The following is a 17388-nucleotide window of genomic DNA, read 5'->3' as shown; positions in this document are numbered from 1 at the left end:
TTTTAGCCAAATACTGTAATTTAATTGCAGATTTTATATTATTAGTATAACCAACTAACTAGCTAATAGTTATTTATACAGCAGTCAGTTCCGCCTGAGTAATCTGATTGGATGTGAGGCGTTTCATGAGTGTTGATATATAGCACAACAGCACTGGGATGTTTAATCATTACTCTGTGTCACTGAAGGCCTAACAATCATTGATTACACTAATTGTCAGTTGCCAGCATCTGTGAAAATAAGTCGGTTGGTTGGTACTGGAAGGAGATACTGCGAAACCCAATCCCATAACATACATTTAAAACATTTTTATTTGCTCAATATTAAAAACTTGGCTTTAAAATCATCCCTTTCACTTACTGACCCTTATTGATATTAAGTACTGAGTTATTATTATTGTTAGGTTATTGACACTTCTAGGCACACAAATTCCAATAACAGGGGTGATAACGATGCTTCACTACACTTCAGCCACTAGGTGTCAGTTTAAAGCACAAAAACATCATATCAACTCTTTCATAAAACAAGAAAGACAACCACTAGGAAGTTTATGTTTAAAAAAAAAAAAAAATCCAAAAATTCAATTTAAACTTGTTCAAACGTACTTAATGTTCAGCTCTGCTTGTTGTGTGTTATCTCCATCACTGGACAGATGCTGACTATGTCTGAGACCTTATCACAGCAGTACAGGTAGAAGAATGGATAAATTTTCTTTTGGAACGAGTCCATGAAAGTATAGATGTGACTTTTTGACATTGCATCATAAAAGGACACTTGCCCCTCTTCATAGTCCACATAGATACCCACTCTTTTTAGCTTGGTATTGACAGGCAGAATAAGAGGTGGGGATGAGGAGACTCTGTACTCCTGTCCCTTCTTCATAGCCAATGCCCAATAGCCTTGACTCGTGCTTATAGCAATGCGCCCTTTTCTTTTGACAGAAGCTCTGGCAACACCTAGATACCAGTCGTCCTTTTCACCCACTTGGACCTCCCAGTAATGCCGACCAGAGTTGAAACCTTCACAGCCTAGGGTTATGACCACTGTGTCAAAACGCTCTGGTGTGTCAGGCAGGTCTTGCCATGACCCCAGGTGACGCAACTGTCGCCTGTCCTCAGAGAGCTGCAGCCAAGGATTGGCTGTGTCCGGATCAAGGGTCACGTCCACTTTACAAAAGAGAGAGAGAGAGAAAAAAAAGAAACTTACATGGGACAAGGAATAACAATATTTTTTACAGAAATTTTGTTTGGATTGTTTATCACACAAACCATACTTAAGTACTTCTGAACAGTCTTCAGCTCTGTAAGAAAGACAAATCTAATTTTTAGTTTTTATTTTGCATATTTTAAAGTAAATTAAATTAACTAGTAACTTAACTATGTACAATATGCAAGCAAACCAAACCAAATAACCAAAATAATAATAATTTGATTTAGCCTCAGTAAAGAGGCTAATTGTAAGGAAAGCCTCTTTGAATCACAGTATTCATTGGGAAGGATCAAAGGCTTACCAGTTTCTGCAAGTTTCCCTATCTCTTCTGTTAGGGTTTCCTCCAATTTGGAAACAGCTCTCCGGATTGTCCCCAAACACTGATCTGTAGACACATGGACCTCAGACCAGTCTTTAGTTTGTGGATATGTGATTAGAGATGATAGATTCTGTAGATGGACATTTAAATTAGATGTCCTAATCTTAGTTATAAGTCAAAAGGAAAAATTGCAAGAATATGAAAACCAAACTAGTAAAATGACCAAAATCTGTTAACTTTCAAACTTGCAAGCTTCCTTCCTCCCGCCCTTCATTTTTCTTTTGTTTTTTGTACAACATCACCTGTAGAAAGTAAATGTGGTCATCAGTGTGAGCAAGATTATCAATGTCACTGTTTCTTGTCTTCAGCATAGCGATCTCCTGTTCTAGTTCCTCGATGAGTTCCTGAGCCCGGCATGCTGTTTTCCTCTGCTTCTCTTCTATGGAGAGAACAAGCTCGGCCTGGGCTTTTTGAACCATACGGACCAAGTTTGTGAACACCTGCACACTGTCTTCAATTTCCCTAAGAGCACTTTCCTGAAGAGGAAAGGACAAGGAAGAAGAGAAAATGTGTATTTTACGTGTTGAAATATGATTTAAATTATCAGTAAGATTTGCCCAGATGCCTATATAAAATTATGGTCAGATTAAAAATATAAGCCTTAGGCTGAACATTCAAACTTACTTTGTTCAGATTGATGGAGTGTTTGATGTCCTCCACCTTCTTAAGTCGTTCCTGGATCATTTGCTGAACCTCTGCTTCTGTTTTTCTCAGCAGAGCCTGTTATCATTTAAGACACTCATCAACATCTATCTGTCTATACTTTGTAAACTGATCAGCCACAACACTAATATACCACCAGGTCAACTGAATAATGCTGATTATTAATTATTATATACCAATAAACTGGTGACAGGATCATGGGCACCTAAGGCTCTGTGTGGACCAAAGGCCAGCCTGTCCAGTCTGATTTCACAGAAAAGTTTATGCAGCACAAATAAACAACCAAAAATTCAATTGCTGGCCATAATACAAAGATATCAGAACATGGATCGTGGATCAAAGCTTTCTGTGTTTGTGCTTGGCAGGCTAAAAATTTTTATCCAACTGAGGACCCATGGAATGCCCAGGACAAACAAGTCTGGTCCATGGAGGCTTCACCCGTAACCCACAGCATTACAACAATCCACTACTAATGTCTCGGTTCCAGACACCACAGCACAACCTAGAGGTTGTGTTGAGTCATGACCTGAGAGACTGGAGTTGCCCAGTCGGCATAAGGGGAACCCGCATAATACTGGGAATAGTGTTTTAGGTTTTAATATAGTGTATTAATATAATATATTTATTAATATTATATTATTATTATTTATTAATATTATATTATTATTATTTATAATATATATACTATATAATATAGTTTTTTTTTTCTGTAGACTTTCTGTTTTAGACAAAAACTGTACATGATAAAAATAATTTTTTTGGTTTTAAGTAGGATTGGCAGTCCAGGAATGTGACACGCTCTCTGTTGGCTGATTTATTGTCTTTGCGACCAAAAGTTTTAACAGTGAAAATTTTTTAAAATGAAATTCCTTTTGTGACTGCTGCTGGAAAACTCATCTAAAAGCCATCAATATGTGGTTAGAATTCATGAGACAGCTACAAATTCGATAGTGGCAATGGTGAAAAGGCAGCAAAAATATGCTGATATACAGAAAAAAAACTCTTAAGCTTACTTAAACAATGTTTCTATTTATGCAACCAAATTTCCTGCACAAGCCCGTATGACACTGATTAAGCAACATGTACTAATTTTCTTTAATCACAGGTCTGTCCTTATAGGATCATCGCTGTATAATCTTTAATAGGGAGCTATCTATTGTGCAGTGTTAAAGAATACAAACAGCATTTTTTTGGGGGGGGGGAGGGGGGGATCATGCCTTACAGTGTGACAAGTAATAATCTTAAAAGACTGCTGTAATTGCACAGCCTGGAGCTGGCTTTACGCAGCTAATGCAGCTTGAAAAGAGCCTGCAAATTAGTTGGTGGATTTGAATCAGTCTACTTAAACGGTTTCTAGAACTCTAAAATTTGCAAGGCATGAATACACCAAAACAAGGACTAATAAATTCTTTTTGCCTTTGTACCTTTTTCTCACTCCATTCTCGTTCAACTGGCACGGTGTAATGTGCCCTGTGGTCCATCTCTGTACATAGCACACACACCATGATCTGATCTTTCTTACAAAACAGTTCCAGGAGCCTCTCGTGCTTCTTACACATGCGGTCTTCCAAATTCTGCACTGGCTCGATCAGTTTGTGTTTAGTGAATCTTGATGTGTGGGTCTTTAGATGTTCCTCACAATATGAAGTGAGGCACACCAGGCAGGACTTCACAGCCCGTTTCTGAGATCCAGTACAGACATCACAACACACCCCCTCAATCAAAGACCCACTTGGTGGAATCAATTCTGGTATATCCCAGTGCAGCTCTTCTGGTAGCTCCTCTGACTCATGTTGCAGCTGTAGCAAAGGCCTTATTCTCATTTCCTTGAACTGCTCTGCAATCTCACGTAGCACTGTGTTGATGCTAATGTCTGGCTGCTTGAAAAAGGTTTTTTTGCACATGGGGCACATGAAGAAGGAACTGGTCCTCCAGTAGCCTCTAATGCAGGCCATGCAGAAGTTGTGGCCACAGGGGATGGACACTGGATTGGTGAAGACATCCAAGCAGATGGAACAATGGACCTGCTCTTCTGCTAGCATGCTTGTAGGAGAAGCCATTCCTGGGAAAATGGGAAATTGTCTGATGTCACTTTGTTAAACCTACATTAGATTTGTCATGCTTCTAATTACACCACTCTTAGCCACCGCTGACCCGGCCTTATGTTTTATGCTTAAATGATTCATAAGGTTTATGTTTGAATGAGTCATAAGTCACTCTGTGGTTTAAAAAAAAAACATTATTATGAAACTAGTCAGGTTTCGGAATAAAAATAAAATAAACATAAGAGGCGGACAAGTCCTTCAGGAAGCCTGCAGAACTATTCTTCATGACTACATTTAAAAAGGCTTTTAAGAAGCAAAATAAGGTGTGGCTTAACACTTTTGCACAGTACAGTACATTCTGTTCTATTTGGAAGGTATACAAACTTCATGTCTACAAGTATCACTCTTTTCTATAATTCTTCCTCCACATTTGCATTATAACATGAAATCACTGACGAAATAGACGGGTTCAATCTGTAGTTCCGTAGTTCTTAAATATTAACTCCACTGCTCATTCCATATCTTTATTCTTCTAAAATGTGTTCCTGCGTAGTCAGTATGCAGATACTGTCTCGATTAGAAATAAAAGCTTGCTGCAAAATCAGCACTTTACACAAATGTAATTCCCCTCCACCCTTATACACCTGAGAGATATGGATGATATGGAGATATGTACTCAGACAAGACAAAACTGCTGTCATATAGTATTTGCATTTTCATTAGTTATGCTGTGAACAGTAGGTACATTACAGTTGCTTGAATAGTTTATATCGAACTATGTATGTTAGAGACAATTTAAAATGGAACATTAAATGTTGGTAGTGGGCTTTGACTAACATTTTACTGTTATTACAGTATACTGTAGCAACTTGCATTTATTTACGCCAATGAGATTTCTGACACTTGATTTACTTCAGATGTCTAACATTTGTACATGTACAGGTAAAAAATTATGTTTAGGTTAATTGAACAACAACAACAACAAAACCTTTATTTGTTAGTTGAATTATTTGTGCTTCCTAGTTCGATTTTCAAAAATATATAATTTTTATAACCAAAGCAAGCTTTTTAAAAGCTTTATCCCAGATGGCATTGGTCATTATGATGCTGTTTGTAAAAGGTGTGTTCTCCAACAAGGTCTGGCCTTACTGGAACAATTCCAGTGATGCACCCCTTTCAATCTATTATGTGACTCCTGATGCCAACTGATTGTGCATTAACTAATTTACATTTGCAATCCATAATCCAGACTCTTTTTTTTATGTTTTAAATGATTTTTTCACTTCCATATTTATGTTATGAGCTAGATTAATGATATATATCTATTGATTACTTTTCATTTCAGGGATGTAACCAGAGCTATTGTAGGGCTATTTGTTTAAGAACTGGCTCATACATTGTGTGCATGTTCGCAGGTGCACAATTGTCGCAGGAGCTTTTTTCCTACCCTGCAAAAATTTTTCATTATATCAGTCCATGCTACTTTCCTTATATATTTTACCTATTTTTTTTTTACCACAAAAAAAAAAAAAACACATACAGGTAACACTATTAATAATATCGCTTTAACATTTGTAGCACTTTCTGTGTTGATATAACATTATCCATCAATTCACTAGTTAATTGTTAAATTAACATCGCAAATGACAATAAAATTAAATTAAAAGTGCAATAAAACACAAACTATTTTTAAAGAAGCTTTCAATACTTAACATGTACCGATATGTTGCTGGGAGCAGTGGCATGGATTAATGGGTGGGGTGCTTAAGCAGTGAAACATGACGTCTCTTTGGTATGCGCATGCGTGGTAAGTGTGGATAGGACAGAGTGATGGCTAGGAGGAACCCTGTAATACCTTCACTTTTGTTTACTACTTTTACCTTTTTGAATTTGGTACAAAAAAAAGAATAAGTAAATGAAAAGGAACGTCTTGCTCCCTCCATTTTAACTAGAAAGACATTTAGTGTGCTGGTGGAAGATTATTCATGACTTTTAAGTTGGAAATCTGTCTTGTGATGTTATACTTAATGCAGACAACTTAGATTACTCCTTTTGTTTTCATAAGCTTTCAACCATGGCAAACAGTTTATTAATTGGATCATCAAGCACTTACAAAATTGTACATAATTTTCAATCACATTATGCAGATATTATTTTTCCTCTCTTGGAAAGAAAGTGACGGAAAATCATTCCGGTGTGCTTGAGGGATGGGCTTATGCACAGCACTGTACAGTAATGTAACACTTGTGCAAGTAGGCATGATTAGTTCATTAGCAGTCTTTCTGTTGTGACTCCTGGCATATGCTCATAAGCAGCATACCACAGCTTTGAAAGCAGGGCAGAAAGGCAAGGCCTGTCTATTCATAGATTTCCATTTCCAAATATACTAGTCTAGTCACTGCCCTGCTTCACCATGCTACTCATAAATGAATATTACTTATTAATATATAACTTCATTTCATTATAATATATATATATATCATTTTATGCAGACTGCATTTGATTATTTGTCTTGTAGAAAACGTTTGGCACTATGCAAAACTGAAAGCATGGCATTTATATCAGAAAACATGTCTTCCAGTTATGAAATAATAAAAAAAGGTGTATGGTTTGTGTGTGTATTTATGTATGGTTTGGCAATGTGTATGTATGTGTTATAAGTTATAAAACAATTTTGTTTAAAATGTTGACTCACCAGGAAGCTGGAACTGCGGAGAGGCCCTTGTGTAAAGCGAGTGTTGTACTGCAGTGACAGGCGACACAGCTGACTCCAGCTCAAAAATATCAGCCCCCAAAATCCCCTACCCCACCTTCTCCTCTTGGCCTAGTTTAGTATTTGTATTTCCAGACTAGGGGGATCCCTTGAGACAAACAGTTAACCCCGCACATTAACTTTCAACTTTTTATGAAGCAAAGAAAATAATGCCATTGATGCCACATTTATTCAAAAATGTTTAAAATGGAAGTTACAAACAATAGAAAGAATATATGTATGAAAGTTGAATTGTAGTAGTCTGAACATAACATACAGTTTATATACCAATCAGTCTTCATTTAGATTTTTACTTCATTATTCATTAAAAAAAAAAAAATCAATAATTATATCTATATATATATATATTTGATAAAAAGAAATGTACAAAATTGAGTAATGTTTTGAAAAGTACAAAGTTCTTGAAATATAGTCGCTTTTTGCATAATGTTAATCACAAACGAAGCATTAATGTGGCATGTTAAAGTATGGTTGCTGCAAACATACAGGGAAAAGGCAGAAAATAAGATTCATTTCTTTCCAGTTACAGGATACTGAAAGACACCCTACCTACCTTTATATTTACAAGTTAATATACTTAGGAAAAATAAAACATTATTGACAAACCTTCAAGAATTTTACAAAGAACAAAAAAATATTTATAAAGGAAAATCCAGTAAGTCTTGATTACAAACTCAACAGGGCTTGAGATCATGTTGTCACACCGCAGTGCATTCTGTAAAATTCACCATGCTACATGTTTTATTCTGCTTTAGCCAGCCCTTACTTCATCTGAGCTAGCAGTAATAATAATAATAATAATAATAATAATAATAATAATTATTATTATTATTATTATTATTATTATTTATTGTTATTTTGTGTTTTACTCATACTCATATATAGGCCTAATTATGGTATAATGTTGTTGTGTAACCAAGTGCACCACTGAGCGTGCATGACCTGAGTACATACATAAAATAAACTTTTATTAATTGCACTTTAATTTGTTAGTAAAATGTTAACAATGCTTCTGCATCTGTTTCTTCATTGATAGCATTATGAGACAAAATTATAATCATCCATCAGAGTTTCTTACATGTACAGTAGACTAACAGATGCTGATTCGAGAGCTACATCGATCTCTATCAATCACTGTCTATTTCTCCATTGGAATTATAACATTTGTGCGCATTAGTTTATCAAGCCTAACTAAACAAGAAAACAGAGGCTAAATACACAGTCATATTAAAAAAGGTTTGGGATACACATTCCTTTAAAAACCAGAGTTAGCACAGTCTTCCAGTTTGAGGATGTGTTCCCATGCATTTGTTAGTAGAACATACAGTAGTAAGGAATATACAATTGATCTCAACTACTGAGCATTAATGAATTGTAGTATCGAAAACATAAAGGATTAATCACACATTGTTGATATAGCATTTCATTTTCTCCTTATCCAACAGCCATAAAAAATTTGGTATGTAACTATATTGAGTCATATACTTGAACTCAGGTAAATGTTTAAACACTTAAAAAAAAAAAAACAATCATGATGCTTTATGTTTTACAGATGTGATGGACAGCACTCCTGAATTTATTCCCTCTTGATTGCCACATGGGCTAAAAATAGGGTACACACCTTCATCAAACGTGTCCATGAATGTGTAAAGGTGAGACTGTGCCTTTACATCATAGAATGAAACCTGTCCTCCCTCAAAGTCCAAGTAGATACCCACCTTCTGTGGCAGCGTGGCCAGTTGAAGAGGAATCCTGCTTGAGGCCAGAGCTTTTACCTCACTGTTTTTTAGCCATAAGCACCAGAAACCACCTTCAGGATTGAGACGGATATCTCCTTTGCGTCGAGCAGATGCCAGAGCCACTCCCAGGGTCCATGCTGTCTTCCGACCCATGTCCACTTCCCAGTAGTGCCTACCAGAGAAGAAGCCTTCACGAGCAAGGGCAAACAGGGCCGGGCTGAAGCGACGCGGGTTGTCTGACTGGGATGAGCCTTTCCGGCCCTCTTCATAATAAACCTGACGACCATCCTCAGAAACAACCAGGTTTCGCTGTGCTGTAGATGGGTCCAAAAGCACCTCGCCTTTATAAGGACAAAATGGTTCAGTTAGCATTGTGTGTTGTTAAAATTCAGTTGATAATGCTTACAGTACATGCTGCTCAACTGTTTAGATTTAAATGGTACAGATTAATTTGGATTTTAAAAAGTGCATCCATTGTCAAAATATTATTTACATGATGAAACATCCTTAATAGAACTTGACTTATAAAATCTTACATTCCTTACAATGATAATTACATTGTAATCCATATTGGCCATTACAGTTAATAGTAATAGTTTGAGTAATAAGTTTATTTGACTTTTCATGCATACAAAGGGGATTTGTCTGTCTAAAACTAATAATAAGTTTTGAAAATTGAAATGCATCCCTATATATATATATATATATATATATATATATATATATATATATATATATATATATATATATATACTGTACTGTTACAGAAAAACAATCACTGTGGTGATGTTGTGGTGTGGTCTGATGCTTAAATTGATTTCTTTTTTAGCAACTGCATATTCCAAAGTTTATTATCTCTCATGAATTAGTATCCAGTATAAATGTGGCAGGGATTAAGTTTTTTAGTTGAGAGCACAGTATTTTATCTATTTATGTTACATTTTTTGTTGTAAAATACATAAATCATTTTTACATGATGATGTATAGTTGACTTATGACAACCATAAACACTTGTTCGCTCACTAACATGTTTTCTCTTTTAAGTGGAATGCTGAAAATGCTGACTTTCATGACTGTTACAAAGTGCTGACACTGGAGACTCCTTCTGTTAAATAAAAAAAATGCCTCCTTATAGTAAACTTTATAATAGTAAAGATCATATGTTTTTTAAATTGTGAAACATATTTATATTTAAAAAATGTAAAAAGGTTTAAAAAAGCTATAATGAGTATTTTATTGCTATCTCAGAGCTATAATTTTAATGAAAACGCGATTTTTAAAATAAAATAAAATTGCTGTTAATATTACAGCACGTGCAGCACAGCTGTGATGCTGTTGGCTCTTTAGAGAGTAATTTGGAATTAAACTTTGTTTTAGAAGATAGTTAGCTTTGTAGCCATAAATAAAGGAACATGGATGGTTCAGGTGTAATTCCAAATGACTTGAAAGTAAAGGTTTTGTTAAAGGTGACATATTAAACGTGCCTCCATGACTTGTTTTAAATGTGTTTTTTGTCAGGCAGTTGCTCAGTACAAACCTACAGACCTACTGAACAACCAACAGATGGCGTTATTGATGATTGTAAATGATGTAACTTGATGCCTAAACTTGCTACCATCCTTTGTGACCAGTCATAGAATGTCTCTCGTCCAAACGGATTGCTTTATTGGAGCTAACTGTTGTATTATTTTAATATTTCAATAATACTGTTGGTATTATATAACATGAAGTTTTGCAGAGCTACTGAAAATTTTGTGAAAAAACAACACTTACTTGTGTAACTCTGCATTTTTTTCAGTTCTGTAAAAAAAAAAAAAAAAGTAAGGTGTTTACTGTACAGAAACCATGAACATAAATCAATAAAACCTAAATCCTATGCATTTTTAGTAACATATTTGTCTTCTAAATTAATTAATTTATTTCAGCTTTTATGATTTTTTATGGTTTAACTGGTGAAATATGTTACCTTTCCCATACAGATGCTTCATCTCTTCCTGGAACTTCTCTATGAGTGAAGAGACAGACTTCCTGATAGTGCCCAGGTACAAGTCAGTGTTCACAGACACACCTGTCCAGTCACTTGGTTCAGGTGGGGGAGGAAGACTGGGCAAGAGCTACAACCAAATAAGAAAAAAACACATGTTTAATACATGCATTAACAAAGGACTCAAAACCTTGACCCTGGTAGTGTGAAGCCACACCACTAGCCACTACATCACTTTGCCAACTTATTAAGTCATGTACATGTTATACTGTACATCTAGGCTGTTCAATTCTTGAATCTGATTGGTGAGAATGTGTTATATTAATGTGTTTATTCAAATAGATCTTTCATTCCTTTTTTATCGCAGATGAGCAGTTTTAATTTATTAAAGATCAGACATGTTTAACCATCCGTAGTCACCATTAATGGTGTGGAAAAAGTGTTACTTTCTGTTCACTGAATGCAGCAACTATAAACAGTCATTTTCTCACTTTATCAAATAAATAAAAACTCTGTAAATACTACATAAATTCTTCTTAAAGAAAAACTTCCCCATATGATCAAATATGTTTTAATCAATAGATTATATTAGCCTTAGATTAAGTTAAGTATTAAAATTGATGAAAGCAATACGGTAATATAATTACATCCATCATTATAAACAAAGACATCATTATAAAAAAATTAATCAGCAACGTTTGACTAATCAGATTCAAGAAATCAACAGTAATTATATAGATGCATACCTGCAGGAAGAGCACTTTGTCCTGGGTATTTGCGAGGACGTCCAGGTCACTGCTCCTGTTTTTGAGCATGTTAAGCTCATGCTCCAGACGGCTAGCCAAATCTCGTGCCTGCTCCTCAGCCAGCTTCTGCCGGTATGTGATATGTTCCACCAATTGGGCCTGACTTTGCTCCAGCAGCCTTTGCAGCTCAGCGAACACAGCCCAGCTCTCCTCTATCTCCCGCTGACTGCTCGACTACAAAATATATGCACACGCATGACCACCTATATTAAATGTGTGCAAATTCATTTCCTAGTTGTATTTCAGGTCACTTTTTGCATACAGTTTCACTACCAATACACATAATGGTCACATATTTGCTCAGTTTTTTAAAGAATTTATGCTATTATTTAAACATATTGCACCCATTCATCTACAGTAGGAACACCTGTAGTCCAACTAGAGACAGTAGAGACCAATGGCGACCATTGTATTTATTCCTATTTCACGACTGCTGTAGAATCTTCGGTCAACATTCACATGTGCATTCACTTGGAAACGCCAATTAGCCTAATCTAAGTAAAAGAAAAAAAGCTCCGGAAAACCAGGAATAAACCCATGAAACACAAGGAGAACATGCAAACTCAACACACACAGAACCTGAAGTGGGAATCAAACCCGAACCCTGGAGGTGCAGGGCGACAGCGCTAACAACTAAACTGCCATTTAAACATATAATAATTTTTTTTAATCTGATGTGAACACTATTGCTACACAGGAAGTCATATACTAGGTTCTCTTTGCTTGGATCAATACTTTACCTATACTTCTTATGTTAGCTAGGACACCTTAGTCTAGTCATTTGGGTTTATACCAATAAAAGTATAGAGCTGGAGATCCAATATATGATTTCCTCAGCCTTTTATTTGACCTGGTTTACACCTGATCTGAAATAATCTACAGTATGTTGATTTATATTGATTTGGGGCAGTATGTTAGTACACTACAGACTCCTTTCATATTAATGGTACATACAATACTACACATATTTACAAGCTGTCCAGGCACACCTAGCTCATGTGTTTGGCAGTGACTGGTCTGACTGGTTTTACTACAAAGCATCGTAAACACACCATTGTTTCCTTTAGGCCATGACCAAATCTACATTGTTTATGCTTTCACATACACCATGACTTCTCTTTAATTTGCAATTGTCAACTTAACAACAACAAAAAAAGAAATCACAGAGAATGTAGGACTGATCTTCTCTGTCGTAAGAGACTTTTCGTTTTGGGTTTTGATTTTTCATCAGCCATCCTGTCTAACTTCATTACCTTTTTTTTTTTTTTCGAACAAAAGATCCATCTGGGAACCGTTAAAAGCTTGTTATTTTGTAACACCAGCGTATCCTACTTATTTCTAATTATCATTATAATAAGTGCATTATTGACACAGTGTGGAATTTAACATTTTTGCTAGAAAAAAAATCCTGATGTACTGCTACTCTTACACCTGACACATGCTGGTCTAAATTTCTATATTGTATTTAGTGTTATTCATGATTATTGCGCAAAATGCAATATATCTACTTCCCTGAGTCTTTTCATGGCACTATAGTGGGTGTGGAAAGTAAATATTTGCAGTGGTCCCACTGGTTAGGCCAGTTAGATTTTAAAAGTCGTGTTTGCACAAGCAGACACAATGGCAGTACAGTATATGAAACTGCCAGACAGAAAAACAGCTCCATTACAATAAAGATCCCTCATTTCTTATGATTAACTTTTTTCCATAGAGATCTGTTTTTGTTTTAAAATGTAATTTTAGTGGTAAACTCTGCTCTCAAATATAATTTTACGCAGTTTTCCCAGAGTTTCTTCTTCTCATGCTGTTATTTAAATGGTTTCTGAAAGTGAGCTCCATCTACAATAGAGCTGACCTTTTTCTTTACTCTGCCCCTGCACTTGCCATCAGGAATCATTCATTTTTAATAAGAGCTGCCCATTTATAGCGAGAGTGACGTGGGCTGGCGGGAAATTACTGAAGCACTAAAGTTTAATTCAATTCTTTTGAAATGTATGTTTAAACAAATCAAATGTCTCATTTGACCAACTCATATTTTTCCCCAGGGGCCTAACTGAACTGATTAAATTTAGTTTGTACCACATGAAAGTCTGTATGCGTGTGTAAGCTCTAACAGTAGCTTGTGCCCTACTTTCTTGCAGTTCGTGTGTTCTGCTTTGAAGGAATTTTGTTTACTTATTTCTCTTGGTTTTATTTATTTTATTTATAATAGTATATCATAAATATAACTAAACAACACCAAAAAATAAAAGAACTGGCCAACAACATCAATGGCATAATATTTTTTAGAAAGCTGTCCAAATTTGGTCCATAAGGATGGATTCTTGTAAACAGATTTTCCCAACTTGGATTTTTCTGGCTGCAAGGTTTTGTGATTGATGTTGCAAATGTTTAGATTTATTAAATATATAAAAATCAAATAATCTATCCATCCATCCATCCATACATACATACATACATACATACATACATACATACATACATACATACATACATATAGGAACCTCTGTAGTCCAACTAGGAACAGTGGAGGCCAGTGGTGACCATTGAATTTATTCCCATTTTGTACGTCCGTGTGGAACCTCCGGTCAACATTTACACATAACGGGTAATTTAGGAACCTCAAGTAGCCTAATCTGCATGCCTTTGGACTGTGGGGAGAATCCGAAGGAAACCCACCAAGCATGGGGAGAACATGCAAACTCCATGGATACAGAGGCAGGAATCGAGCCCAGCCATGAAGCCAATGCGTTGCCAATAATAATAATAATAATAATAATAATAATAATAATGATGATAATAAATTTTTGTTGTATTGTTAAAGTTTTCTTGATGGGATTTTTTAAGGAGGCTCCAGTGTCTATGAATTATGTATCTTAGTAAGTAATATATTTAAAGAAAGCTTTCAGCTTTAAAACGTAGTGAAATAAGATATTAACCAGTCCCAGTAAAAGTAACTATAAACAGATCAATACTCTGAAATGTTGTGGTAACAATAAATTTGCTTTCCAGCTGTTTCATTCTTACTTAGACTAACAACTTTACACCAAACTGTTTTCTTTTTCTGGTCTGATCCAGTGATGGATTATACTAATGTAATTCACCACAGTAAAAGCGAATAAAGCAGTTAAATCAGAATAAGTCACGTCATGTAACAGCATAACTTGTGTAGATTATCAGCTCTCTATCAGTTTTTCATATTAGTTTCCTACAGTATTTCCATAATAAGAGCTCAGCACCCACAACAAAGCACACAAAAAAGTATAGATAGTAGGTCAATAGTCCTCTTACATGTAAAAACTAAGTATTAACTAATTGATATTAATTAGTAAAATAACACTGCACAATTCTAACAACAAAACAATGTGTCATGTATGTCATATGTATAAAAATATTGTATCAAGGTTTATCAGACACCAGCATATAGAAATCTGGGTCAGAAAATGGCTTTAAAAATGTATCTTCAGCCTTATTTAAATTTCTTGGCATTAGTTGAGACTCACTTTGATAACTGCAATGGACTGCTTGATCTCTTCCAGTTTCTTGACTCTGTCTTTAATCAGATGTTTCAGCTCAGATCGTCTCATCTCCAGTTGATTCTGTGGAAAATACAACTTCAATAACTTTTACAAAAAAAAAAAAAAAAAAAATTTTTTTTGTATGACCACTGAGCTGTAAAAGTAGAAAATAAATTAGGCATAGCAGTCAAAACTGAAGAAAAAAATGTGGTATTTTAATATTTATTATGTTGCGAAGATTAACGGTATTAGAATCAATTCCACCCACTCACCGATAGCTTCTTATATTCACGTTCCACTGAGATTATATTGTGTGACTTATGTGCAACCTCGGCGCACTCTCGGCACACGCACACATGCTCCTTGCGACAGTAGGCATCCAAGAGGCGCTCGTGCTTTTTACACACCTTTTCCTGCAGGTGATGGATAGGTTCCACTAGCTTGTGCTTAGCCATTGCCTTCACCTTTTTGTGCTGCCGCAGGTGGCCTTCGCAGAAGGATCCTGGACAACTTAAGCAAGACTTCAAGGCCTTCAGCTTTCTCCCAATGCAGGCATCGCATGGAATATCACCGGATTTGGCGTACTCACCGCTGTCCTCATCTTTTTTTTCAGGTTTTGGTGAAGCCACCCCTTCAGCACCCGCCACTTGAGCAACAGAAATGCCTTGGAACTGCTCTGCAATCTCAGCAAGAACACGGTTCACACATAGCTCGGGTTTTTTGGAGAAGGTCTTCTTGCACATTGGGCACAGGATCTTGTTGCTGTGGTTCCAGAAGCCCTGCAGGCAAGCCTTGCAAAAGCTATGTCCACATGGCGTTGAGACAGGCTCCACAAAAACTTCTAGACAAATGGAGCATGAAAACTGCTCTTCTGACAATGTGCGGCCTCTAGATGCTGGGCCTAGGAGGGTAAGAGATACATTTTGTTTTTAGCTGAGAAAGCACATGGACATATTTACGTTGAGAAAATTACTGAAATCTAATCTGGAAAACCGATATATATGTCTATATATATATATATAGATAGATAGACACACACCACACACTTTGCTATCTCAAATTGATTTCCTCACATGGTAAAGATCAACCTTTGATCAAGGCTTGGTAGTTGCATGCAATAGCAAAACAAATACAATACATATAAATTCATAATTTATAATTTATTTCATTTTATTTTCTCTCTTAACAATCTTGCATTTTCTGTGTCCTCCATGGAAAACCACTAAAGGAGTTTGATCTTTTGATCTATGGTCAAAAACTTAACCAACTAATGCATCAAAAGCATACTGTACATCTGTTACTTCTTCCTGCTTTTGATGTACTTTCACCAGAAATATCTATAAAAACTGTAATCATTAACAGAAACAAATAAAACAGGCATGATTACTGAAATGCCATAACACTTTTATAACCTTGAGAGGCAAGTCATGTTAGGAATGCAGCAGCACGGGCTAGACATCAGCATCTAAATGAAAATAGTTTCCTATTACACTGGTCTTTATTCATCAAGTTTTCAGAAAATGCATGGGAGTACTTTTATTTCATTAAATGTAAAAAAAAAATCCTTATAAAAGCAGAAATACGTTCTTAATTAAAACTCAACAACTATAAGGAATGTTATGGTGTGTATTTTACAAAATTCTTTGAATTCACAGCCTACCCTATTCCCTCTATACCAGAATTAACACCTAAAACAAGCAATTAAACAAACATGAAAATAGACAAAAAATGAAAATCTTTCTTACTCTGCATGGTTATATGTTGACTTGTGCTCTCTTATTCCCTTACTTCTCTGAGTGCTGTTTAGTTACTTCCTAAGCGAAACCTGTTTCTCAACTTATCTGTAAGTGGGCAAACACCTACAGTAAATGTTTGAAAAAAGCCGTCCTGCCTTTTTTCTGGGTGGGGCAAACTTATGCATGAGTTGGGGAGGCTGGTTTATGTGGCTAATCCGTGGGTTAAGATCACATGGTTAAACCAAAAAGGGACGAGACATTAGGAGTAAGTAAATCCATTATTCTTTATTCAGTGGAGTGAAAAAATATTTGCCTCCTTCCTTTTTATTTTTTTGCATATTTACACACTTAAATGACTGAGATCATCAAGCCTTTTTTTTATAGGAATGCAATGATTACCTGAGTAAATACAAAGTGCAGTTTTTAAATAATGATTTAAAAACTGATGCCCAGTGCCGTAATGTAAATTTCATTTATTTAAGAAAAAAAAGCTGTCCAAACCTACCTTGCCTAATGTGAAAATTTTATGACCCAAT

At 35.6% G+C, this 17388-nt stretch overlaps 1 protein-coding gene across 1 annotated transcript; it reads right to left on the bottom strand.

Annotated features, from left to right (window-relative positions):
* Positions 1–16947, bottom strand: LOC128508429 (uncharacterized). The gene is made up of 14 exons (XM_053479770.1): positions 16862–16947; positions 15389–16017; positions 15102–15197; positions 11539–11772; positions 10775–10922; positions 10582–10608; positions 8608–9149; positions 6992–7070; positions 3676–4313; positions 2213–2308; positions 1831–2064; positions 1511–1658; positions 1274–1300; positions 1–1166 (listed from the first exon to the last, which is right to left on the bottom strand). Exons 1-14 carry the CDS (start codon positions 16866–16868, stop codon positions 613–615), a joined length of 3459 nt encoding a protein of 1152 aa, XP_053335745.1. The 5' UTR covers positions 16869–16947; the 3' UTR covers positions 1–612.
* Between the last annotated feature and the right edge of the window lie 441 nt (positions 16948–17388).

This window comes from Clarias gariepinus, chromosome 20, assembly GCF_024256425.1.
Source record: "Clarias gariepinus isolate MV-2021 ecotype Netherlands chromosome 20, CGAR_prim_01v2, whole genome shotgun sequence".
Classification (NCBI taxonomy): domain Eukaryota; kingdom Metazoa; phylum Chordata; class Actinopteri; order Siluriformes; family Clariidae; genus Clarias; species Clarias gariepinus.
This window is presented reverse-complemented; position numbering and strand designations above follow the sequence as displayed.